The 27,354-nt window shown below is 44.1% G+C and overlaps 1 protein-coding gene across 3 annotated transcripts in view; it reads left to right on the top strand.

Moving 5' to 3' along the window:
* WAC (WW domain containing adaptor with coiled-coil) overlaps positions 1 to 27,354 on the top strand; it is a 126,145-nt gene that overhangs the window by 61,552 nt on the left and 37,239 nt on the right. For all 3 annotated transcript variants that reach the window (XM_050939083.1, XM_050939082.1, XM_050939084.1), the window contains 4 exons: positions 2,569 to 2,675; positions 3,850 to 3,965; positions 4,058 to 4,170; positions 7,054 to 7,362. In XM_050939083.1, the coding sequence (XP_050795040.1) occupies positions 2,569 to 2,675; positions 3,850 to 3,965; positions 4,058 to 4,170; positions 7,054 to 7,362 (645 nt within the window). The remainder of the gene's footprint in view (positions 1 to 2,568; positions 2,676 to 3,849; positions 3,966 to 4,057; positions 4,171 to 7,053; positions 7,363 to 27,354) is intronic.

Below are 27,354 nucleotides of genomic sequence, written 5' to 3'. Positions count from 1 at the left end.
GCTAGCTCCCGCCTTGATCAGGGTACACTTAGCAGCCATTTTATCTTTCCACCCTCCTGTGCATGGTCACTTGGTTCTTTCCCATCACATAACATCCCGGTTTTTGAAAGGACTGAATTGGGCGTTTCCTTATGCCAGGCCTCCAGGGGGACCTGAACCTAGTGCTCTCCCATCTCATGGGTCCCCCTTTTGAGCTCTTGGCCACATGTTCCTGGTCCCACTTATCATGGAAGGTAGTGTTCCTGGTGGCGATCACCTCAGCCCACCATGTCTCAGAGCTTAGGGCCGTAACCTCAGAACCCCCGTATATGGTCTTCCGCAGGGATAAGGTCCGGCTTCACCCACACCCGGCTTTTCTGCTGAAAGTGGTCTCGACTTTTCATGTGGATCAGGACATTTTCCTTCCGATACTCTGTCCCAAGCCCCATTCCTCTAATGAGAAACGGCGCCTACGCATGCCAGATGTGCATAGGGCGCTGGCCTTTTACCTAGACTGAACCAGGCCATTCTGGAAATCCCCACAACTTTTCGTTGCATCGTCCGAATGCATGAGGGGACAACCGAATTTCCCGCTGGATCACCTCGTGCATACACGCGTGTTATGACCTGGCAGAGGTTGCCCCGCTGCCTATCGTGAAGGCACATTCTGTGAGAGCTCAGGCCTTGCCTGCCTACGTAACTCATGTCTCCATTCAGGACATCTGTAGAGCTGCCACATGGTCCTCTGTCCACACTTTTTCTTCGCACCAGACGATCGTCTCCCAAACGCGAGATGACGCCGGGTTTGGTAGGATGATGCTCCATCCTGGAAACTCTTAAACTCCTACCCACCTCCATCAGATATAGCTTGGAGTCACCTACTGTGGAATACACATGAGCAATCACTCCAAAAAGAAATGACAGTTACCAGTCCCGTAACTGGCGTTCTTCAAGATGTGTTGCTCAAGTGTATTCCACATCCCACCCTCCTTTACGTCTGTCAGAGTTGTCTGGCAAGAAGGAATTGAGGGTAGGGGGTGTGCGCAGCTCCCTTATAGCATGATATAGAGGCACCACTCTAGGGGTTGCAGTGGTGCTTCCCCACTACGGGTACTGCTAAGGGAAAGGGTTCTGGCACCAGTGCACGTGGTGAGCACACACACCTACTGTGGAATACACCTGAGCAACATATCTCGAACGCCAGTTACGGAACAGGCAACTGTCCTTTTTGGCAAAATGAGGAGAGTGGTTAAAATAATTCTTCTGAGGAAAAAATGGTTTTGAACATAATTACGGAGAGACTTGATGTCACTGTAATACTGTAGGTCAGGAAACAGTCCTGCTTTGACAAGGGGATGGAATTAAATAGCTTATTAGATAATTTCACTGTCTTTTACAATTCTGTGTAGAAACTAAAATTTAGTATCTATAAAACTAAGAAGCTTTGACTTATCACTTGTATGTAAAATAAGCCTTTTTAATGAACAAATCTGTTACACGTATGTATTCATTTAATAACCAAATACACTTTTAAGCACTGTAGAAATGATCTGTGGTGATTTTTTCACTACTTTTTTTGTCTGACATTAGTGCTGCAGAAGAAAAAAAAGTCTGATTTGGAGTCTGTTGTGGTTTGTATATCATAAGAAAACTATTAACTAGGGCCCCAGAATTGAATCATTTTCTACCCTCTTATCCTTTTACAGCCATAATCATTTACTCAGGAGGTACAGTCAGGAAATAATACTACTTTATTTTCAGATTTCAGGCTGGGTTTTTAGGCATGGAAATTAGGAAAACTTTTTTTAACTTGTAAACTAAGCAAATTCTTTATGAAATTTAAACATGGAATCCACAATGCTGCTGTTAGTCCCTTTTAGGGTAGAACTTCATTATGTCTTCTAGAATTGAACACCAGTTTTATAGTCAAATACTTTATAATCTTAATAAATACTACAAAGTATACTTGTATTGAGAGTATGGCAGCATGACTCAGATTTCCCACCATATTTGATTTTCTTTATGGAAACATATCCCTCCACTAAATTGTATTTTTCCTCTTCCTTATATTTGACAAATATCTAAAATAACCTTGTTATATCAAAATGGATGGGAAAACGTTATTCAGTCCAAATTTAATCCATTGATAACTCTAGCTTTTTGGCCTCTCTTAGTTGGAGCTTCAGTTCTTCTGCTTTCAGCTCCCTAAATTCTAATGGCCTGATAGCTGAGTCTCTTCTGGAGAAACCTGGATTGAACTACTCAAATACATGAATTGAATCTTACAAATAGATTTTTAAAATTTTATAGTTAAATTATTGGTACAATGTGGAAGATATTTTCACATAGCTGCATCATATATGCTATATGTAAATCAAAGACTGATTGAAAATTCCATGAACAGTTTCAAACTTGTACTTAATATAGATCCATAGTGAAGTGTATTAAGTGTATAGATGTGAGGGAGGATAAAAGATACACTGCACTTTTAATTAAAACATTGACATGACGTAACTTCCATGCTCTGAAATACAGATATGTTTAATTTGTATAGAAACATTCATGGTGAATTATATTTGTGTGTTTTAGGGACCAGTTACTCTCCACAAGAAAATTCACATAACCACAGTGCTCTTCATAGCTCAAATTCACATTCTTCTAATCCAAGCAATAATCCAAGCAAAACTTCAGATGCAGTAAGTATTAATGGTCATCAATGTCCAAATATGCCTTGCACGGTTTTATATATGCGATTTTTGCTATTTGCAATTAAATTATGGAGGGTGAAGTTCTGCATGTTTCATTGAATTAGTAAACCTATGTGGCAATTATATACACCTCTACCGCAATAACACGACCCGATATAACACAAATTTGAATATAATGCGGTAGAGCAGCGCTCCCGGGCGGGGGGGGGAGGGAGGGAAGGGGCAGGTGCACTCCGGCGGATCACCGATAACGCAGTAAGATTTTTTGGCTCCTGAGGACAGCGTTATATCAAGGTAGAGGTGTACTGAAAATGGAGGGAACAGCATTACAAATTACATTTGGCAGAGGTTATACATTGTTAGATGGTTTCAGGAGAGCTAATTGTTGTTAAAGTTTCCAGATGTACCTGTCTTGCCTTTGACAGTTTTAATTAAAAAGACATATAGCAATTGAGAAAAGTACTTTCCCTAAATATATCATTGGCAAGAATCTTACTCTGGTGTCTTGGTTCCACAGCAGTAGACTAACCTAATTCCCCAGGCTCTTTATTTTTTTGGAACCTTACGGGAAGCAGTAATAGGCTTTTGAGCCTTATTGCTTACTGGCTAGCACACACCACTTGCTGTGCTTCAAGTACTCGGTTACCAAAAATTGCTGTGGTTACGCTGGTTGATGTTAAAAATTGTTCTGGGGTATGGGGAAAAACAGAGATAATCCTCCAATATTATTTTCTAAAATAGAACAAAAAGGTTAAATACTTTTTATTTACATCATCCGGACATTCTGAGGAGGTTCTTCAGTTGCAGAAATATAAGATCCAAAGTCATTACCATACTGAAGACTTTCATGTAGACAATAGTGATGTTACAGTGATCCAATGAATGTAGCACAAGATCTCAATTTATGCTATAATTTAGTCAGGTTGGTAAGATGATAGGAGAACCTGTGAATTGTTTGAAGCAGCTGGAAAGCAGTACTGTTGTGGGAGGTGATAGGGGAGGGACATTACGTTATCCCTTACGTACAGTGGTAGTGTTTCAAAGTGGATGTGAAGGAAAAAGTCTGTACATCTTGCAACTTTGAATATAGTAGAATCTATATAACTTATTTAAAAACTGTCAAGTAGTCATTTCTCCAACATTGTTGTTCATATTTTCGAAGTCCTACGAGTCTGCGGATGACTGGTCTGAGCACATCAGCTCTTCTGGCAAAAAATACTACTATAACTGCCGAACAGAAGTTTCACAATGGGAAAAACCAAAGGAGTGGCTTGAAAGGTATAGATATGCTTTTATTTTTTAATCAGAGTATATAATCTAGATAACATTGTACTTGATTTGAGTTCTTACTTTATTTGTATTTTTTACAGAGAGCAGAGACAAAAAGAAGCAAGCAAAATATCAGTTAACAGTTTCCCAAAAGATAGGGACTACAGAAGAGAGGTGATGCAGGCAACAGCTGCCAGTGGGTTCGCCAGTGGAAGTATGTTTTTGGTTTTGGTTTTTGACAATTAAATGCTCTTGTTTTGCATGCGTTGCATACTTCCTCTCAGTATTTTTCTTTGCCAGACTAAAAAAGAAATCCCTCTTCTCAAGCATGGGCTTTTTGTGGCAGTGAGTGGAGGTGGCCTAGCTCATTTTTTTTCCCTAAAATCTACTGCAGCTACAGACAGCTTCTCCAAATGTCCTTGCCCACCGATCTTGTCTCAGAGTAGCTTTGAGCCTATCCAACTAGAACATTCAGTTATATCAATGTTCTGTGTTAGTATTTCTTTTTTGTAATTATCACTCACTACTCTATGTGTAGCATTTGTCCTTCAGCTTGACGACACAATCTTTTTCTGTAGCTGCTGTGCTAGTCTTCTCCCAGTATTTTTTTCTTCAGTACTTAAGGTACAAGAGGCTTAAAAGGGCCTGACTATTATCACTGTTTGTTCTTTAAATTGCAGGTGAGCCGCATACTAATATTTGGAGAAAATATATTCTGTTTTAACAGGTGCCACACTAGATAAAGAAAATGCACATTACAAGAAGAATAGATTAAATTTAAATTTATTACATATATTTTGGGGTGTTTTTCTATATTTTCAAACTTATTGATTTCAATTACAACATAGAAAACAAAGTGTATAATGCTCACTTTATATTATTTTTTATTACAAATATTTGCATTCTAAAAAAGAAGAGAAATAGTATTTTTCAGTTCACCTCATACAAGTACTGTAGTGCAATCTCTTCACTGTGAAAGTGCAGCTTACAAATATAGATTTCTTTTTGTTAAATAACTGCTGTCAGAAACAAAACAATGTAAAACTTTAGAGCCTACAAGTGCACTCTGTCCTACTTCTTGTTTAGCCAATTGCTAAGACAAACAAGTTTGTTTACCTTTACGAGCGATAATGCTGCCTGCATCTTATTTACAATCAAACCAGAAAGTGAAAGCAGGTGTTCCTATGGCACTTCTGTACCTGGCGTTGCAAGACATTTATGTGCCAGATATGCTAAATGTTTGCATGCCCCTTCGTGCTTGACCCACCATTGCAGAGTGCATGCTTGCATGCTGATGACGCTTGTTTAAAAACAAAACAAAAAGCAATAATTAAATGTGTAACAAAACTCTTTGGGGGTGAATTGTATGGCTCCTGCTCCATAGTCTTACCTGCATTTTGCCATATATTTTGTGATATGGCAGTCTCAGGTGACGATCTGGCATAAGTTGTTCAATTTAAGAACATTTTCATTGCGAATCTGACAAAACTCAAAGAAGGTACCAATATAAGTTTTCTAAAGATGGCTACAGCACTCAGCCCAAGGTTTAAGAATCTGAAGTGTCTTCCAAAATCTGAGAGGGACAGGGTGTGGAACATGCTGCCAAAAGTCTTAAAAGAGCAACACTTCAACTGGAAAATATAGAACTCAAACCCGCATGAAAAAAAATCAACCTTCTGTTGATGGCATCTGACTCGTGATGATGAAGATGAATTTGCTTTGGATCCTTATGGAGCAGAAGCCATCATCAGTATGGAGGCATGTCCTCTGGAGTGGTGGTTGAAGCATGAAGGAGCATACAAATGTTTAGCACATCTGGCATGTAAATACCTTGCAGTGCCGGCTACAACAGTGCCATGTGAATTCCTGTTCTCAATTTCAGGTGACGTAAATAAGAAGTGGACAGCGTTATTGCCTGTAAATGTAAACAAACTTGTTTGTCTTAGTGCTTGGCTGAACAAGCAATAGGACTGAGTGCGCTTCTAGGCTCTAAAGTTTTACATTGTTTTATTTTTGAATGCAGTTATGTAAGAAATAATTTTGCATTTGTAAATTGCACTTTCACATTGAGATGGCACTACAGTACTTGTACGAGTTGAATTGAAATACCATTTTTAGCTTTTTTTACAGTGCAAATATTTGTAATAAAAATAATATAAAGTGAGCGCTGTATACTTTGTATTCTGTTGTAATTGAAATCAATATATTTGAAAATGTAGAAAAACATCAAAAAATATTTAAATAAATGCTATTCTATTTATAGCAGTACGATTAAGACTGAGATTAATTGTGATCATTTTGAAAAATCATTTTACAGTCCTAATTGCGATAAATATTTGCTTTTGTGAATGTCATGCCAATTTGCATCATTGCCGGTGGTAAGGTTACATGACAGATGAGAAACTAGCAATCAGGAAGGATGAAGCATTCTGTGCATGCGTATCATGCTCCAATATAACATATTAAAGTCACTGTTACGTGACAGCATGCAAATTAAGAAGTTCATATATGTTAAACTGTTTTATATCCTGCTAATCAAAAGTGGCTTGAAGTTGAATTTCAGTCCATTTTTTATCTTTTAAAAACAAGAATTCAAAATTGGTATGTATTTAAAAAAAAAATCAAACAGGAAACAAATGTGGCGTATAGAAGAGAAATTCATAAAACATGAAAATTTTGCGCCGAGGATTCTGCTGTAATTTAGTCTCTCCAATTAAATATAGCATATGCAAATATTTTGTTTTGGTTGGTGTGTTAATGGAATCTTTAAAAATTACCTTAGAAACTAGAAAACTCTCTGCAAAATAGTTTGTCCTTAACAAGGTTACTTTTGGAATTCTAAATTGGGCAAAGTCTAATAGTGTTTGAGAAGATGCATGTTGTCAGTGAGTAAAATCAGATTGTCTTATTTGCCAGTACTGAGCTGCTAGTAGCTATTGTGTTGGCAGTTGAGAGTTTTTAAAAAAAATAATGAAAGCCTAATCAACTTTAAACATTAGCATGCTACTGAATTAGTCATAATCCTTGCAGTGTTATTGAAGTTTCTAACTTAATCTTTTTTTTCTTATTGCAACATTCTTTGTGAACCCTACAACAGTGGAAGACAAGCATTCCAGTGATGCCAGTAGTATACTCCCTCAGAATATTTTGTCTCAGACAAGCAGACACAATGACAGAGACTACAGACTGCCAAGAGCAGAGACTCACAGTAGTTCTACTCCAGTACAACATCCCATCAAACCAGTGGTTCATCCAACTGCTACCCCAAGCACTGTTCCTCCTACTCCATTTTCTCTACAATCTGATCACCAGCCAAAGAAATCTTTTGATGCTAATGGAGCATCTACTTTATCAAAACTGCCTACACCCACATCGTCCATCCCATCTCAGAAGACAGATAGAAAAGGTATGTCAGCTAAAACGGTTTTTAATACTGCTCAGTGTTACTAATTGAATTTGAGTTGTTGGTTAGAAAGTCTGATTTCTAGAATTTAAACATGGTTTTTCCTGTTTCCTGTGCTTGATTCAGTCATGATTTTGTGATTCAGATTGTCAGTTTGACTTTAAACCATGTTTGTCATAATCTGCTGATCTGACAGAACTTTGAATTAGATGATAAAGCAGAAGAAACTATTGTGATCATCTCATCTGACCTCCTTTACAACACAGGCATAGGACTTCCCTGAATTAATTCTCACCTGAACTAGAGTGATCTTTCAGAAAAACATTGACACGTACAGGTTTTCCATTTGCATGCATATACTGCAAACTATATTTCAGTTGATCTTCACTAAAAGGGTGCCTAAAATCTTTTTTATGTTATTTTGGAACTTTGCAGTTACTCCAGTTGTCAGCATATCTGTAGGATTAATGTTTCAAAGCCATCTTGGACCCATGTATTTTCTATCAAAAGTATCTTATTGGGATTCCAGTGACCAACTACTTAAGTTTCCTGATAGTGCTACAGGGGAATATGACTGGTACCTTTATGGAAATCAGCTGATCAGTTACGCTCTTCTATATATAAGAAGTTTGATCATGAAGAAATGGGTGATATTCTTTAATTTTGTTAACTGTCTTTGTAATATATTAATTTCTCAGTCTTAAAATGCCTAAAGGTTAACTGTTTGTTCCTGAAACATCTAGAGGCATTAGGCAGAGATAAGGACCCTATTATGCTTGACACTGTTCAGATTGGATTTTTGAATGTTATGAATAATTAAATTGACTTTCATAGAGAGGAGGAACTGAGTGAGAACGTTAGAATAGGGGAGCTTGGAACAAGTGACCATGAGGTACTTCAGGTCAGCATAGGCTGTGTCTATACAACAGACTGTTTGGGGAATGAAGTTTCTTCTGCATAAAGCCACTATAGCTAGTGTATTGCTTGTATGCGCGCATGCTCGACTCCTTATGTGTGAGCTGCGCATGCTCACCGGGACTACTTGTATTGTTCCTATGCACCATCACGGAGACCTGCACATCCATGGGAACAACTACTCCATCTTCCCCAGAGCCACTGTTACCCCATGCCGTGGGGAACCCCACAATCCCCCGTGGATCTGGCTGACTGGCCATCTTGGGGGCCTTGGGCACAGCATCCTCCTTTGTAGCCCACCCAATCTATGAGAGTTGCCTCTTCCCTCCAAGGGATCCATCAAGCAGGTTTGCGGAACTAGTAGTGGAGGAAGAATCTTGTATGGAGTTGCGATGGTTCTGCCGGGGTTGGCTAGATTCCCATCCTCTTCACCAGACAAGGATGTAATTGTCATCTACCTCTCCACCAGATGACTTCAGACAATTCCAGCCACTTCTAAGGAGAGTTGCTGAGGAACAACTATCCCACTGGAGGAGATTCAAGACTCGCAGAATACGCTTCTGGATATCCTTCACACGTTGCCATTGGTGAGAATAGCTCTCCTAATGAATGATGCCATATTGGAGCCAGCGAGAAATGTATGGTATGGCATACCCCTGTCATGTGTACCGCCACTCCTAAAGATCAGAGAAATGATAGTACGTCCTGACCAAAGGATCAGAATTCATGTTCTCCCACCCTGATCCAAATTCATTGGTTCGCTGCAGAACTCTGCAGCAGCCTGTCTAAACACCAACACCTTCAAGCTACTTCTGCAGAAAAGAAAGGGAAGCATCTTGATCTTCTGAGGAGGAAAGTCTTACCGTCCTCCAGTTTATAGTTCAGAATGGCCAATTATCAAGCTCTCTTGGCTAAGTATGACTTCCTGAATTACACTAAGTTGGAGGAATTTGCCAGTACCCTGCCGTAATGAGATTGTGCCCATTTCTAGGCCTTCATCAAGGAAGGAAAACTTCTAGCCAGAACTGTTCTGCAGTCTAAGTAGATGCAGTTGATACCTGCTGCAAAGCCATGGCTACAGCTATCATGATGTGTAGGGAGTCCTGGCTTCATGCTTCTGGTTTTCTTGTGCAGGTCCAGCACACCACTGAGGACCTTTGACAAATCCCATCTTTTCAATCAAAAGACAGATGAGTCTTTACATACAATGACAGACTCCAGGACTACCTTCCACTTTTTGGGAACATACACTCCTGCCCTGAAACAGAAGTTCTACTGCCCATTGTCCGCCCAAAGGTACAGGTCTTCTCAGTTTTATCAGAGACCTTATGAACTGCCAAATAAATGACAAAAGACTTGAAGATCTTGTTTCCTGGCTCCATCTCACAGGCTTCCTTGTCTCCAAACCCAGCCTCAGACCAAGTGGTATTTTTGATGCAAGCTTGAGAACCACCAACCACTCAGCCTAACACCTTGCAACCCTTTCATTCCCTTTGGGGGTCGTTTTTTCCATGCTTGGAGTGCACTAATGGACAAATGGGTGCTGAATGTCATCCACCATAGCTATATAATCAAGTTTGTAATGCTAACTTCTCCAAAACCCTCCTCCCTACCCCTTTCAGGACATCTCTCATGACAGTATTCTCATCCAAGAAGTTGGCTCCTTTATTGCAGTGAAGAACAGTAGAATACGTCCCAATAGACTATCAAGGAATAGGATTCTACTCAATGTACTTTCTGATTCCCAAAAAGGAGGGCAGTTGGAGACCAATCTCCACCTCTGCCATTTCATTCACAAACTCAGGTGTTGCATGGTTACGTTGGCAACGATAATTCCATCTCTAGAAAAAAACATGTTCATGGCTCTCGTTACGCAGGATGCTTGCTTCCACATCAACATTCACCCCACCCAGACGTTTTCTCAGATTTACAGTGGGTGGCAACTATTTCCAAGTACTTCACTTTGGAATAGCTACCATTACCAGAGTCTTCACCAAAATATTTTCTGTAGTAGCAGCTTACGTCAGGTGTTATGGTCTCTTTGTTTGTTTTTCTCTACCTCAGCGACTAGCTCCTGGCTGCCAAATCGCACCTAAGAAGCCCATGCATCAACCTCAACCTCCTTGCTTCACTGGGAGTCACCGTCAGCGTCAGCATTGAGAAATCAATCCTCAGCCCCATGCAATCATTGGACTTCATTGAGACTACCATAAATTCTACCACAGCACGAGCATACCTGCCCACAGACAAATTTCAGGAGATGAATGTCATATCTCTCATCAGGAACAAACCTTAAGTACCAGGCAGGACTTGCCTGTTGCTTGTTCATATGGCTTTGTGCACCTACGTGACCTTCGCTGCCTTCAGGCTTGGCTCCAGTCCATGTACTCATTGAACCATCACTCTATGCACCTCAGGCTGACCGTTCTGGCCAGGGTACTGTCGTCCCTCCTATAATAGATGGACCCAAACGTATTTGTGGAAGTACCCTTTCTTTCCTTCTCCCCAAAGAAAATTATCATTACCAATGCGTCTTTAGTTGGCTGGGGAGCCCATATTGATGACCATATGATAAAAGGGACATGGACACCTTGAGTATCCAGGATGCACCTCAGTCTTACGGAACTTAAAACAGTATGAAAGGGTTTGCAAATTCTTTTTCCAACTCACTCGCTCTCATCTTGTCCTGATCATGTCAGACAACATCACCACTGTTTTCTATATCAACAAACAAGGGAGACATGGAAGAGCAAGATCCTCCACTCTGTGCACAGAAATGTTGAACCTCTGGACCTGATGCATCAAACATCAGATCACCCTATCCACAGCCTGTCTTCCACAAACATCAGATCACCCTATCCACAGCCTGTCTTCCAGGGATGTAGAATGTACTTGTGGACTCACTCAGCAGACACTTTGCGATCGACCACGAGGGGGAACTTCACGATAGTGCTACACAACATCTTCGAACAATGGCGGACCTCAACCAGAGACCTGTTTGCTTTTCAGACCAACAGCAAGTGCACCACATACTGCTCCTGGGGAGCCACTGGTTATCACGATTGGGGCGATGCTCTCCAACTTTCTTGGTCAGACCAGCTCAACTATGTTTTTCCTCCACTGCTGCTCCTGCCTCGAATGCTCCACAAAATCTGAAAAGACGGGATGATGGTCATTCTTATTGTCCCCCTTCCCTGTCTAGCCCAGACAATTCTGATTCCCTTGTTTCCTGCACACGTCCTGTCCACCGATTCCCATCCTGAATATCCCTGATCTTCTGACCCAGTACAGTGGCACCCCACTTCATATCCACTCCATCTAAGAGCATAGTACTTGGATGGGCACCTACTCTAGAATGGACATGTTCCTCATCTATACAAGACATCTCTCTAACACCGGGAAGGACTGCACTAGGCAATATTACCAGGCTAAAGGGAGATTTTTTTCATCTTGGGCTAACATAAAGGGGTTCTACCAGAAGTGGCAGAAATTCCCCTAATCCTGGATGATGTATCTAAAGTCATTGGGTCTTGCCCATAGCACTTTGACAGTCCACCTGATGGCAGTCAGCACATTCCATCCACCTGTGAAGAGTTGCTCTGATTTTACACATCTGCTAACCACTAGATTTTGGAAGGGCTGCCTCAGAACCTTCCCTCCCCTCCAAACGGTCAGACCTCAATGGGACTTATATTTGGTACTCAGCTTCAGTTAAACCCTCCTTTGAGGCACTGGCATCTTCCTCCATGTCTCTCCTTTCCATTAGTCACCTTCCTGGTTGCTATTACTTTGGCAAGAAGAGTCTGTGAACTCGGAGCTATGATAGCAGATCCGTCGTTGACAGGATTCCACAAGGATAAGGTCTCCTTATGTCTACACCTTAAATTTCTACCAAAGGTGGTATCCCACTTTAGCTAATCCATTCACTTACCTGTTTTCTTCCCGAAACCACATACCTCTGCAGAAGAACACCGACTCCATTCCCGTGACATCCAGCAAAACCTATCAGGAAGTCCCCTAGACTGTTTGTTGCAGTAGCCAAGAGACTATGGACAGGCCAGCTCCAGGAGGATTTCTGGCTGCATCAATCTCCATCAGCTGTTGGGCCTTCCTTCCCACCAGAAAGGGATGGGCTTACTGCACTAGAGCTCAGGCTACCAGCACAGCCTCCCTTCAGGATGTGCCTGTCATAGACACATGTAGAGCAGCCACATGGAGTTCTGTGCACAACTTAGCAACACACTACGCCTTAGTTCAGGACTTAGCATCAGATGCCTCCTTTGGCATGGCGGTTCTCTGCACAACTCTTCCATACTCCCCCTTGCTCCCTCCTTCAACCTAGGCACTACTTATTAATCACCCTCAGTGGAATACAATAGAGACAATCACTCAAACAAAAGAAGAGAAAGTTACTTACCTGTAACTGGAGGTTCTTTGAGATGTGTGGTCCCTACGTGTATTCCACTTCCCATCTTCCTTCCCCTCTGCTTTGGGTCTGTCAGATTCACGGTAGAAGAACAACTGGAAATGTGGTCCTTCAGCCCTGTCCTTTATTGCCTTGGATGGAAACATGAGGTGAGCGAGGGCCCATGCGCCGCCCAGTGGACACTACTTTCAAAATTCTCCGACTCCAGATGCATGGTGTGCATGCATAACTCCCAGTGGATTACAGATAGAGACCACATATCTTGAAGAACCTGCAGTGATGGGTAAGTAATCTCCTCTTACACATGTGCCTGAGGCTCCTTCCCCTGCATCAGGCTCTTCCAGGCTTGGCTGCTGAACTGGAGTGGAGTGGAGTCTCAAACAGGTCATGGTTTATGGCATAGCTGGACCTCTCCTCCTCATTTATGTTCATGGCAGGGACCTGTGAAGGAAGTATCCACAGTGATGTGTGGAGTGATAGTGAAGTCACTGCCAAGTAAGACATGTAGCTCTTTGTAAAAGCAGCAGGTCTGCAGCTTGGCATTGGATCAACTATTGACCTCCCTGCCCTTCTGATATGTCTGATGCAGTTCCTTCACTTTCATGAGGCATTTAAGCTAGTCCATGTTATATCCTTGCTCCCGTATCCACTGTGCTATCTGTTTATAGATGTTCACCTTTCTGCAGCTGGTCTGTAACTGTGCTCATACAGCCTCTTCTCTCCATATCCAGTATCTCCTATCGACTCCAAGCTGGAACTTATCTGGAGCATGTAGCCAGCATGGTCAGCTGGGCAGTTGTGCGCAACAATGGAGAATGGCTAGGTGTGCTTGCCAAGCTGGACAATAGGAAAAAGCATTTGAAAAATTTATGGGGCTTTAAAGGGCAGGGAGGCTTCTGGTTTCTGTGACCCCTGGGCAGTGTAGTTCACAACTGACACCAGAACAATCATTTGTCATATATTGAGACATCGGCTGGAGGACTGTTAGGGATGACATAAATAACAATGTCTTCACCTGTGCCGTATGAACCTCAGTACATCAACCCTGGCTCAACACTGCTCAAAAGAGGTGGTGTTACAATGTGTTTGTAATGGAGCACTTGTCCATGGGAAAGAAATTTAAGTGTAGACACGTGCATAACTAGTCGACGCAAGGCAGCTTATGTGAACCTAACTTTTGTAGTGTAGACCAGGCCTTAGTAAGGATTATTCTCAGAATGTAGTACTCAGAGTAATTTTGGAGGAATTAAAGAGATGCTGACAGTGTATATTTATTGAAATAATTTCAGTTTTTTTTCAAAGTCAAAGAGTAGACTTTAAACAGTCTGCCCTGAGAGAGACTTTTTTAATGGCTTTTATTTGTAAGGTGTGTGTTGTGTGTTTTATTTTTTTGTTTTTTGATTTTTTTTAAATGAAGGGCTCAAATATTGCATTCCTTCCCTTACCTCCACAGATGTTTTCCAGCATTTTTCAATAAAGCATTGCAGTTTCTAGTGCCTGAGACAGGAAATGTAACTGACAGTCAAGAAAACTGTTTAGCTTTACACAAAAATGTTATCAAATGTGCAGAATAAGAAACTGAAAATACAGAGAATTTTTCACTAAATTTCTTTTTTAGTAATTTTAGGTGTATGTAAAAACTGAAACAAACGTTCACTGTAAAAAAACCAAACTTCTCGTGAAAAATAGAGAGGCAACCAAACGTATATGTTAATGAAGGCTTTCGGGGAAAAGATACTAAAGAGGAAATCAGCACCTCTACTAAACAAGATGCACTGGTGTGTATACAGAGTTTTTGTGTGCAGTGTTCTCTGTGAGCAAAAACTGTACAAGGTTACTCCCACCCACTTCAATTTTAGCATCTAAATGTTTCTTAAAGACCTGCTTGTACCTTTTTGCAAACTCAGACTATGCAAAACATTCTCACTGATCATTCTGCCTATATTCTCTATTTCCAATTCTATCTTAAATTTCTGTGCTCCATCTCTAGAACTAAGATTAAAAAAAAAGTTCATCTTGTTACTAAAGTTTGACATGTTTTTGACCTCTATGTGGTGGTAGATGTAGCCTGATATAAAAAGTTGAGGATGTTCCTTTCTTCGCACACTTCTTCTAGCTCTCTCCAGCTCTATGAATAGCATCATATTCAGTTCCCCAATCAAAGGGCATTCAACTCATGAAATTTAGAGTGAATGCTAGCAAGTAAATCCAATATTACTAGTCATAATTCTAGCTAATTTTGTTGATAATCTAACCTTATTTTTCCTATGAGACTATATCGTGAGCAAAAATTACTCTTCCTGGGTTTCAGACAGAAAACAGATCAAAATTGCTCTGAAGAAAGTATTAAAGTTCATAACTAGCTATTTGTAGAATAGGGGAAGAGAGGTGATAGCTTATTGATTGAAACAGTCTTGAAACATGCGCACGCCACAAGATGGAATTATAGCTAAATTAACTCAACCATTAATATTTCTCAGGTTTATAAACAAAATTCCATGCAGTTTGTGTGTAGAGGCTCATTCAGAAGACCCACACAATGTTGCTGTCTGTTTTCTTTGGACATTAGTTCCATGGACCTTTTTGGCCAAAGATAATACAAGGTCAAAGATGCATACAATTACCTACTGTGGTTTAAAAAAAAAAAAAAAAAGGGGTGGGGTGCGGTTGGGAGTAGCCTTCCGCAATCCTATATAATGTTCAGTGATTTCTTTGCCTTTACTTATGTCCCAGAGGTGGATTCTTATTATTAGTGATGTATAAATCAATCAATAATTGTTGTATGTAAAACTAAATCCAGTATTTTACATTTATATGATGCCTTTAACCCTGAAGCACTTCACAAATATATATACACATGCAGTTTGTAAGATGCTTTGGGATTAAAGGCATCATATAAATGTAAAATACTGGATTTAATTTTATCAAACTTCCAGATCAGTCCTTTTTTTTTATTTACGCTTCTGGAATCTGAAAATAGTTTGAGATTGCTTTGCTTTGCTAGACTTAGACTTGTGCTTTGTTCACTGATCCTTTGTATGTCTTCTGTCCATTTAAAAACTTGCAGTAGTGGAGAGTTCTTCGAGTGATTGCTCATATCCATTCCAGTTAGGTGTGCGTGCCGTGCTTCGGAAGATTTTTACCCTAGCAACTCCGGCGGGCCGGCAGGTCGCCCCCTAGAGTGGCGCCGCCATGGCGCCTGATATATACCCCTGCCGGCCAGTCCGCTCCTCAGTTCCTTCTTACCGCCGTGTCGGTCATTGGAACTGTGGACCGTGGCATAGCTGTCCTCCACGTCCCTAGCTCTCCATTGTATCGTTGTTCTACTAGTTGTATTTAGTTGTAGTTGTAGTTAGAGTATAGAATATTAGTTGATAGTTGTATTTACTTATTGTATATAGTTCGCGGGCTTGGGCTCTAGCCCTCCCCGGCGCTGGGCTCATGCCCGGTTCGCCAGGGTTCAAACACTGCTCGGCCTGCAAGAAACCGATGCCCACGAGTGATCCCCACGACTCCTGCTAGAAGTGCCTTGGGGAATCGCATATTTCAGAGAAGTGTCGCATTTGTAAGGCATTTAAGCCAAGGACCAAGAAGGAGAGAGATCAGCGCTTAAAGACTCTCCTCATGGAAGCAGTGCTTAACCCTCCATCCTCGACACTGAGTGCCGGTTCTGCTCCGGCACTGGAACGCGCCGGGCCTGGGAAAACGCCTCGGCACCGACCTTCCCCGGCACCGGGCCCCGATGCAAGACCTTCGACATCCACCACTCCGGCCAAGCAGACTCGAACGGAGCGCCCAGCACCGACTACTGCCACGGCACCGTTACCAGGGATTCCGTCTACTCCGGGCCAGGGGGGTCCGTCGAGTCCGGTCCCTCACAGCTCCCCCATAAGATCCGGGGTTGAGCTAGTGGTCCCCTCGACGCCTGAGACATTTTCCTCGGCTAGGGACCTGATAGCACTAACTGAGTCTACACTGCCTCAAGCCCTGGTGCCTCCGGTGCGGGTTCTACAATCTAAAGGCAAGCCTGTGGCCATGCGAGTGCTGTCTCTGGATTCACTGAGCCAGAACCGATCCCCATCGTGGTCCCGGCACCGTTCCCGGTCCCGTGGGTGGTCTCGCTCTCTGCGGCGGTACCGGTCGTACTCACGGCGCCGGTTCTCTTCACGAAGGTCCCGATACTCCCGGCACTGCTCTGGCTCGAGCCATCGCTACCGGCGCCGAGGTTCGAGAAGCCGTTCCCAACGTCGGCGTTCTAGATCCTGGTCGACCTCCCAGCACCGCGCTGGTGGCAGGTCCCGGTCTCGATCCCGGCACCGCTATGACTCCCGGCACTGGTCCCCGGCACCAAGGAGGTCTCCGCCGTCTAGAGCGAGGGACCCATATCACTCCCGTTTGGCTTCTCCCTGGCCGTCCCCACAGCCGTCTGTCTGCTCCCAAACAGACAGCGTGTACGCCATGGACACTGACAGGCCTGCTGCCCTCTTCCATGATCCCCCCCACTCAGGAACATGGACCACAACAGTGGGGCTTCTGGACTCCTTGGGCATATCATCAAGGCCAAGGCCCTCAGCAGATTCCCCCGCGTTCGACGGCATCTGAATACAGGGCTCCGGAGGCCACATTGTCTCGTCCTCCCCCTTCCCCTGCAGAGGAGGGGTTGTCTCACCATCAGACCCTGATCTCCCTCCAGAGTCGGATGCAGTGCTCCAGGCAGAGCCTCCTGCAGATCCACTCCTGCCAGGTGTCTCCTCAGCATCCTCCCCAGATGAAGCAGTGGCTGGAACGACATCCACCAGCCCTCCTCTGCTTGACCTCAGGGCGCATCAGGGCCTCCTCAGGCGCGTGGCGCAGAACATGAACTTACAGGCTGAGGAGGTCTCAGAAATTGAGGATCCGGTGGTGAGCATATTATCTGCCGATACACCCACTCGAGTCGCCCTTCCTTTCATCCAGACCATTCAGGCCAATGCCAATACCATCTGGCAATCACCGGCGTCCGTTCCCCCCGCTGCACGCGGAGTGGAGTGCAAATACATGGTGCCCTCGAAGGGGTACGAGTATCTATATGTTCACCGGCCGCTGTGCTCCCTCGTCGTACAATCTGTGAACGAGAGGGAGCGCCATGGCCAACAGGCCCCAGCACCAAAGTCCAAGGAAGCGAGGCGCATGGACCTGCTCAGCCGAAAGGTCTATTCTGCGGGCGCCCTCCAGCTTCAGGTGTCCAATCAACAGGCTCTCCTTAGCCACTACACTTACAACACCTGGGTGGCAGCGGACAAATTTAAGGAGCTGCTTCCGCAAGATGCGCATCAGGAATTCTCTGCGATCCTTGATGAGGGCAAGAAGGTAGCGAGAACTTCCCTACAAGCCATCTCTGGATGCCGCAGATTCGGCCGCCAGGACTCTAGCTTCTGGTGTTACCATGCGCCGCATTTCCTGGCTACAGGTCTCTGGCCTCCCTCCGGAGCTCCAGTATACAGTCCAGGATCTCCCGTTTGAAGGCTAGGGCCTGTTCTCTGACAAGACTGACCCTAGGCTACAAAACCTCAAAGACAGTAGGGTCATTATGTGCTCACTGGGGATGCATACATCCGTCTCCCAGTGCAGACCCTTCCAGCCTCAACAACAACGCTGGCCCTACCCCCAACCCCGGCAGAGGCAAGACTTCGCCAGACGACGAAGTAGAAATGGCCGACGTAGACAATCGGGCAACCAAGGAGGACAAAACCAGAGCTCCTCCAAGGCACCCTCCGGCCCGAAACCTTCATTTTGAAGATGCGCCTGAGGGCGCTGCACCAGTTTCCCTCCTGGATCCATCCCCTCCCTTTTCCAATTGTCTTTCGTTTTTCCTCCCTGCGTGGTCCCGGCTAACATCCGACCGATGGGTCTTACGCATGTTGCAAGTTGGATACCATCTGCAATTCGTTTCGCACCCTCCTTCCCGCCCTCGTCCCTCTTCAGGGACCCCTCTCACGAGCAAATCCTCCTTCAGGAGGTGCGAACGCTCCTCGCCAAAGGAGCCATAGAGGAGGTTCCAGAGAGTGAGCGGGGCAAGGGGTTTTATTCCCGTTACTTTCTGATCCCCAAAGCCAAGAGAGGCCTCAGGCCTATCCTCGACCTGCGGGAACTCAACAGATACGTGGTGAAGTTAAAGTTCTGTATGGTATCCTTGGGGACCATTATCCCATCCTTGGATCCTGGAGACTGGTATGTCGCCCTCGACATGCAAGACGCATACTTTCATATAGCCATCTTCCCACCCCACAGACGGTTCCTTCGGTTCGTGGTCAACTGCCGCCGCTATCAATTCGCGGTCCTCCCGTTCGGCTTCTCTGCGGCCCCGAGGGTGTTCACCAAGTGTATGGCTGTAGTCGTCGCCCACCTTCGTCGCAGTCGCATACATGTATTCCCATACCTCGACGACTGGCTGATACAGGGATCATCAGAGGCACAAGTCCTCAGCCACGTCTGCATGGTCAACAGACTTTTCGCGAGCTTGGGTCTAATCCTCAATATAGAAAAGTCAACTCTAATCCCCACACAGAGGATAGAGTGTATTGGAGCCCTTCTGGACTCTACTCTGGCCGGAGCCGTTCTTCCTCTATCAAGGTTCCAGGCCTTGACGGCCATCATACAACGACTGCAGGCAGCACCCTTGACCTCAATACGCACTTGCCTGACTCTATTGGGCCACATGGGGGCCTGCACATTTGTCATGGGGTATGCGCGGCTTCGCATGAGGTCCCTCCAGTCCTGGCTCATCACTCAGTACCGTCCAGCCAGGCACCCTCTGGACACGATTGTCACTGTCCCCCAGGACCTATTAGGTTCCCTGCAGTGGTGGCTGGATCAGTCCGTGGTGTGCGCGGGGCTCCTGTTCCATCCGCCCCAGCCCTTGGTGTCCCTGAGAACGGATGCCTCAGATCTAGGCTGGAGGGCCCATCTCGGAACCCTGTGGACCCAGGGCTGGTGGTCACCTCATGAGCTGACCCTCCATATCAACGTACGGGAATTGAAGGCGGTCCGCCTTGCTTGCCAAACGTTCCGTCATCAACTTCAAGGCCGCTGTGTCTCGGTGTTCACCGACAACACGACGACCATGTATTATATAAACAATCAGGGCGGCCCGAAGTCTTCTTCCCTGTGTCAGGAGACCGTGAGGCTCTGGGACTTCTGCATAGCCCACTCCATTCACCTCATCTCATCCTTCCTTCCCGGGGTTCGGAACACGCTGGTGGATCATCTGAGCAGATCCTTCCTTTCCCACGAGTGGTCCCTTCGCCCGGACGTCGCCCTTTTGCTCTTCCGGAGGTGGGGATGTCCCCGGATGGACCTCTTCGCGTCCAGAGGGAACAGGAAGTGCCAGATGTTCTGCTCCTTTCAAGGCCTGGAAGCGGGTTTGGTAGTGGACGCCTTCCTTATTCCGTGGACAACGCATCTGTTCTACGCGTTCCCTCCGTTCCCGCTCGTCCACAAGGTCTTTCTGAAGGTGCGCAGGGACAGGGCCCGCTTGATCATGATAGCTCCAGCGTGGCCCCGGCAACATTGGTACTCCATGTTGCTGGACCTGTCTCTGGCCGACCCTGTCCCCCTGCCTCTTCACCTGGACCTGATCACTCAGGACCACGGCAGGTTCTATCACCCGGACCTTCAATCGCTGCACCTCACGGCGTGGCTCCTGAGTGGCTGACCCGGTCTGAAATGCGTTGCTCTACCCCAGTGCGTCAGGTGCTCCTGGAGAGCAGGAAGTTTTCCACCAGAGTGACGTATTCGGCCAAATGAAAGCGCTTCACGTGCTGGTGTGCTGATCGGAACTTCCTTCCCACTGCAGTCTCCATCTCTACTATCCTTGACTACCTCTGGTCCCTCAAACAACAAGGCCTGGCGGTGTCATCTCTAAGGGTTCACTTGGCCATTTCCACCTTCCACCCAGGAAGGGATGGCCGCTCGGTGTTTTCTCACTTGATGGTGACTAGGTTCCTTAAAGGTCTGGAGCGTCTTTACCCACAGATTCGCCGCCCTGCCCCCACCTGGGACCTGAACCTGCTTCTGGCCCGGCTCATATCCCCTCCCTTTGAGCCTTTGGCAACTTACTCCCTTCTCTACTTCTCCTGGAAGACCGCCTTCCTGGTGGCCATCACCTCCGCGAGACAGGTGTTGGAGCTCCGGGCTCTCACGGTAGATCCCCCGTATACTATGTTCCACAGGGACAAGGTGCAGCTGAGACCGCACCCAGCCTTTCTCCCCAAGGTGGTCTCGGCCTTTCACGTCAACCAGGAGATCTTTCTCCCTGTCTTTTTCCCAAAACCCCATTCGTCCCGCAGGGAGCAGCAGCTTCACTCACTGAACGTCCATAGGGCGCTCGCCTTTTATATAGAGAGAACCAAGCCGTTCCACAAATTCCCCCAACTCTTTGTGGCGGTAGTGGAACGTGTCAAAGGGTTGCCCGTCTCATCTCAAAGAATCTCCTCGTGGGTGACGTCCTGTATCTGAGCCTGTTATGACTTGGCTCATACTCCTCCGGGCCACGTGACTGCGCACTCTACCAGGGCTCAAGCCTCATCGACGGCTTTCCTCACCCACGTGCCCATCCAGGAGATCTGTAGGGCAGCGACCTGGTCCTCCGTTCATACTTTCGCTTCCCATTATCCCCTGGTCCAGCAGTCCAGAGATGACGCTGCCTTCGGCTCCGCTGTGCTCCACGCCGCAACTTCTCACTCCGACCCCACCGTCTAGGTTAGGCTTGGGATTCACCTAACTGGAATGAATATGAGCAATCACTCGAACAAAAGACAGTTACACACCTTTGTAACTGTTGTTCTTCGAGATGTGTTGCTCATATCCATTCCACACCCGCTCTCCTTCCCCACTGTCGGAGTAGCCAGCAAGAAGGAACTGAGGAGCGAACGGGCCGGCAGGGGTATATATCAGGCGCCATGGCGGCGCCACTCTAGGGGGCGACCTGCCGGCCCGCCGGAGTTGTTAGGGTAAAAATTTTCCGAAGAACGTGCACGCGCGGCGCGCGCGCCTAACTGGAATGGATATGAGCAACACATCTCGAAGAACAACAGTTGCAAAGGTGAGTAACCGTCTTTTCCTGAACAACTATTTGACTTCTATTCTTTGGTTTGAGTGTTACAATCAGAATCTGCAGCTTCTGTTTGTGCTCTCTGTGATGGCTATTTATTCAGAGAAAGTGTGGGGTTGCTTTTCCTACTTTTTGGCTGTTGTATATGTAGATTGCATTACCTATTTTCCCATTTCTAATTGTTATGTGAATGAATGCTTCTGTACTTTTTTTTTTAATCCTGACAGTGTGGGATACTTCTCTTTCAGTGCTTCTATCGATAGGCAGCAGTTTGTTTTCAGTCTTTCTGTACCACTTAATATGTTGGTCAGAGGAATACTGTTATGCTGGTTTTGGTGTTGATACAGATTAAAGCAGTTGATCAGTGGCAGATGAGCTTCTCTCCAGCTCTCAGCTTTCTTATTTGATATAGCTTCTACCTTCTGGAGCAGTTAGCTGTTGCATTCCTACTGACAGTTCCATTGCATCATCATCTTTGGTTGATATTTGCAGTTTAAGTCTCTCTTTGAAGGGCTGTTCTTATTATCACTTCATTCCCACAAAGTTAGAAAAATTACACTAGAGAGGGTGTTGCAGAATTCTTCAAATTTTTTTCAGACTCATCTTCCTATTACTGATGGTTTACTTTTCATGTTTTGTCTTATTGTCAAAATAAAAGTTTGTCAGTGCTTGGAATCATTGATTTAGTAATTGTACACAAGAAAAACAAAATAAACTACTTCAGAGAACCAGAGCACAACTGGTATATCCCAATAATAACCAGGGTTGTAGTTGGCCCGCTCTGTTTATGAAATGTAGTCCTGGTATCTTGCATGGAGTATCTCCAGCTGTTGCTGCTGTTGAATCTTTTATGTTTTGATAGCACTTGGAGACCTTCTCAGGTCAGAGCCCCACTGTGTTAGGCCCGATAAAAATTTGTTAAATCAGAGTCCCTGCCCCCAAAGAGCTTATTCTCCTCAAAGACCAGACATAATAGGTGGATGAGATTAACAAGGTATTTGGGGGAATGTGAGGACAGTATAACTCCTGTGGGAATTTTGCACCAAAAAAATTAAGTTCTGCGCACAATATTTTAAAATTCTGCAGCTTTTATTTGTCAAAATAACACTCACTAATCTCGTCGGTTTAAATTATTTTGGTAATTTATTTCATAATATCTGTCAGCAAGTATGTCTGTAACAAGACAGACACACACAAATTCCCCTAGGAATAGAGTTAAAGAAACCCCTACAACAACACAGTTCCTATATCTCTGCCCACTCCAGAGCCCAGGGAGGGGGCCACACTCTCTCACCTTTTCCCTACAGAGCTCAACCATGGGCCCCTACCCCCAGAGGCAAGCTGCGGGTTCCCTGCCCCCACCCCCCCTCGGCGCCCAGACACTGACAGCCCCTATCCTCCAGAGCTCAGCTGCCCCCCCCCCCCAACACTCTCACACTCTACCCTCCATAGCCCAGGGATCCAGAGGGAGAAACGGCCTGATTCTGGATCTCAGGTTTGCTTGGAGTTTCCTACACACAGCATTCTCTTTCCTTCAGGCATGCTAGGAACTGCAGCTGCTGAGAAACCTCTACTTCCCTCCACCAGTCTGTCTTCTGTTTGTGAGCTGGATTCTGCCAGGTCAAGCAGCCCCTAGTGGTGACCAACATCTCTGCAGCCCATTTCTGTGTAGGGAGCCGCAAGGGGGGAGTCTGCACGCACAACAGGGATTTCTGCAACATTTTTCATTGATCCAGTGGTGCAGAATTCCCCCAGGGATACAGGTTGCTGAAAATAATAGGATGTTCTAGCCCAATCTAGTGTTGTGTGCAGTTCGTAATCAGTAATAGTAATTACAGCTGGTCACCTGCCTAGCCATTATTAGATGGCTATCGGTTGCCGGCAGTTCAGCTGTCTGTCCCCCACTGCCATTTGCTGCTCCTGCCCTCTGTCTTGGAGCTGCTTCTGGGAGCCTCCTGCTTGCTGTGCGGGGGCGAGGGGAGGGAGAAGGGGGCTAATGTCAGAGTGTCCCCCATCCACCTGCTCCTGCATTCCGCTTACCCCATCTCCATACAGCAGCGGGGGCACACAATAGGGCTCAGGATGGAGGGAGCTTCCTGGCAGCAGTCATGTCTCAGCTCGCTAACTAACTTAACAAGGCAATGTACTTAATAGTGGGGTCAGTGTACTTAAAGGTGCGCATGCACACACACACACACACACACGGTGTGTGTCTGTCTGCCATGCTGTCTCCCCTCCTTCCATTTGTGCTGCCTTATAGATTGTGAGGCTACATTAACAACAGCAAGTTAACCCTTGAGGGCTCAGCCGAGTGCTAGTTCATCATTTAGCAGTAGGGCATTCCCTGGGAAATATCCCACCCTCTTCCATCCTCAGCCAAGCTTCATAGTCATCATTGCTGTGTACAGTATTAAATTGTTTCTTTAAAACTTATACTGTCTGTGTGTGTGTATATATGTATATATATGTGTGTGTGTATATATGTATATATAGTCTTTTGTCTGGCCAAAAAAAAAAAAAATTCCCTGGAACTCCCCCCCCCACACACCATTTACATTAATTCTTATGGGGAAATTGGATTCACTTAACATAGTTTTGCTTAAAGTCGCATTTTTCAGGAACATAACTACAATATTAAGTGAGGATTACTGTATATGTTATACTGGAACAGACATCTTGTTTTTAGTTGCTTGATAACTTTCTAGGCTATTGACACTGGAGATACATTAGCTTTTTGTTTTTCCACATTGTTCTAAGGAAAACAATTTCATGCTATATCACAACTAAAAGTACTTGGTCTTTCAGTAGTCTTTAAAAAAAACAACCAAAACTGAAATCTTTCTATGGCTGACAAAGGTGATCTCTAATGTGCTTAGTTTGACTAATTCAGGAAATATTTAAGTGGCTACGGAAAGCCAATGTCACAATGGAAGCATGATCAGAGAGGAAAGTTCTGATGCATACATTAGCAGTACATCTCTCACAGATCTGGGGGATTACTAATGTTAAAAACTTATCTACATATATTCAATAGAATTTATATAATGGAAAAGCAATTCTGCTCTTAGTTCCAATTTACATTTTCACAATAAGTGATCTCTTTTCCATGGGACAAGGTACTTTCATGAGGATTGTGCTTAAAGGACTACTTACTTTATTTTAATCTTGCTTAAGAAGGTTAAAAAGTCTTGTGGGTTTCACTTGAACACAAATTTGTATCAGCTGTAAAGAGATCTGCAAAGCTCCTCAGTCATTTCACCATCTTAACCAATACTTCTCCCAGGTTCTGAGACTGTCCTTATAGTTTTAATATGTCAACATTTTTAAAGAGAAAATTTGTTCTTTAACAGGATCAAATTTGCATTCTTTTCCATTTGTTTCTTTAGTCTTGGGTTTGGACACGGATGGTGGCTTAATGAAAGACTGTATCTAAGGGTATGGCTACATTTGGAATTTCAAAGCACTGCCCCGGCAGCGCTTTGAAGTATGAGTGTAGTCGGAGCGGCAGCGCTGGGAGACAGCTCTCCCAGCGCTGCATGTAAACCACATCCCTTACGGGTGTAGCGTGCAGCGCTGGGAGCCGCGCTCCCAGCGCTGCTGCCCTGATTACACTGATGCTTTACAGCGCTGTATCTTGCAGCGCTCAGGGGGGTGTTTTTTCACACCCCAGTTGCAGTGCTGTAAAGTGTGAGTGTAGCCAAGGCTTAAGAGTTCAAACTTGATGTACATGTGGGTAGTTCACTTTACAAAAAGCCATGTTTTTGCATCACTCCTCTAGATAGCATTGTTTCTGAAGATGACCCTTCGGGGTCCCTTCCAGTTCAAGGAGATAGGTATATCTCCATTAATTTAATTTAATTTTAATTTAATTTAAAGATAACATTAAGTTAACAGCCACCCAAGGACTTATCACTTCGAGACATGTTCAGTTCAACCCAAAATTGGATAACTTCAACTCTGTTCTCATGCTGCTGTAGCAGATTCAAAGGATTTTATATAGTTCTAAACACCCAATTGAACCCTAGCAAATGGCTAGGGAACTAGTAATTAATCACAATAAATTTTATCAGGGAATCCTAGTTTCTGCTGTTGGATGAATATTGAAAATAATTAAGAACATTAGAATATGGGCTGCTAAATGCAGTGCATTTTTTGATTACCTGATGCAATCAGACAGCTAATCTTATTGCAAAAGCATTTTTAACTTCTCTGATAACTGCTTCATATGGAATCCATGTCACTTGACTACCTCAAGTTTTTCTGCAAATACGTTCTTGCTGAGAGTTGGAGAACTCAACATTCCCTTGCAAGAGACATTAATGATGTAATGTTAGGGCGATATTTTAAGTATTTCACATTCTAGGAAATTTTACCAAAAGCCTTCTAGTTAAATCAAAGTCTTTACATTCATAAGCAAGTTGTGTGTCTTAACTGTGATATTGCGAGTGCTAAGCAAAGGATGTGCTGAAGAATAAGGGGAAATTATGGTTCTTTGTGCTCTATGTACATGCATATAATTTTATTTAAATATTGTAAAGCATACTCCCCTCTACTGGCGAGACCAGAGTAGTCCAGTCACTTCACAATAAGCAGTAAGTGAAAAAAGAGATCTTAAAAAGTGAATAAATTTTTAAAAAATTATACATAAAAACAGGAAATACATGATGATAGTATGGAATAAGTGTTTATCATGAAGAGTTTGGTGTGGTTGTTTAACTCCATGAGTGGTGAAACGGCAGATGAGTTATGCATATAATCTGAAAAGAATGCATGCTAAATTTTTATGCTGTATTATGCCATCATGTATCTTATAAATGTAATATATCATAAAAACTATTTTGGAAAGATTTCAGAGGGTTTGTTTTATTGGAAGTATTTGTTGGTTTTATCTACCTTTTGAAATCATGTGCTTTAGTTATGAATCCAATTTGGGCCCAGAGAGGGAGAGAAAGTTTAAAGTAATAAATGTAAAAGCTCTCAAATAACAGGGTAGATTAATTTAAATGCAAAAAAAGTCGTATTTAAAGCAGGCTGAGGTTTTGTAAGACAAATTTGTGCTATTGGAACTTTAGTGCACCAAATTTTAGTTTATATATGCTGTTTTTAAAATGTTACTACAATAGAGTATCTCTTTTTAATAAAGGAAATAAAACCTGCTGTGAGCAAAAGATTAAATATTACAAAGTAAGGCTGGGAGGCAAAATAGTTAAGTAGGTACATAACTTTATTCATACTGCTATTCACATTGACATGGAACTTCTCATGTACTTAAAGTTAAGCAGTTCTGCTGAATCGGGGGCTAAAATTGTTCATTACTTTTTCTCATAAGTGGTATAAAACCTGTCACTTCAAAGTAGAACTGTTTCAGTATTATCAGTGGAAAATTATTTAGACTTTCAGTACATTAGCAAAGTTAATATGAATTTTTATAGAAAGGCTAGCATTAAAAAAAAAATCTAAAGTTAAGCTCTCAAGCCCATATTTAGGGGCCTACAAGTGGGAGTTTCAGAAGTACCATAGTGACTTAGGAGCACAAGTTCCATTGACTTCAGACTGTAAACTC

The sequence above is a fragment of the Gopherus flavomarginatus genome, chromosome 2, assembly GCF_025201925.1.
Source record: "Gopherus flavomarginatus isolate rGopFla2 chromosome 2, rGopFla2.mat.asm, whole genome shotgun sequence".
Lineage (NCBI taxonomy): Eukaryota > Metazoa > Chordata > Testudines > Testudinidae > Gopherus > Gopherus flavomarginatus.
This window is presented reverse-complemented; position numbering and strand designations above follow the sequence as displayed.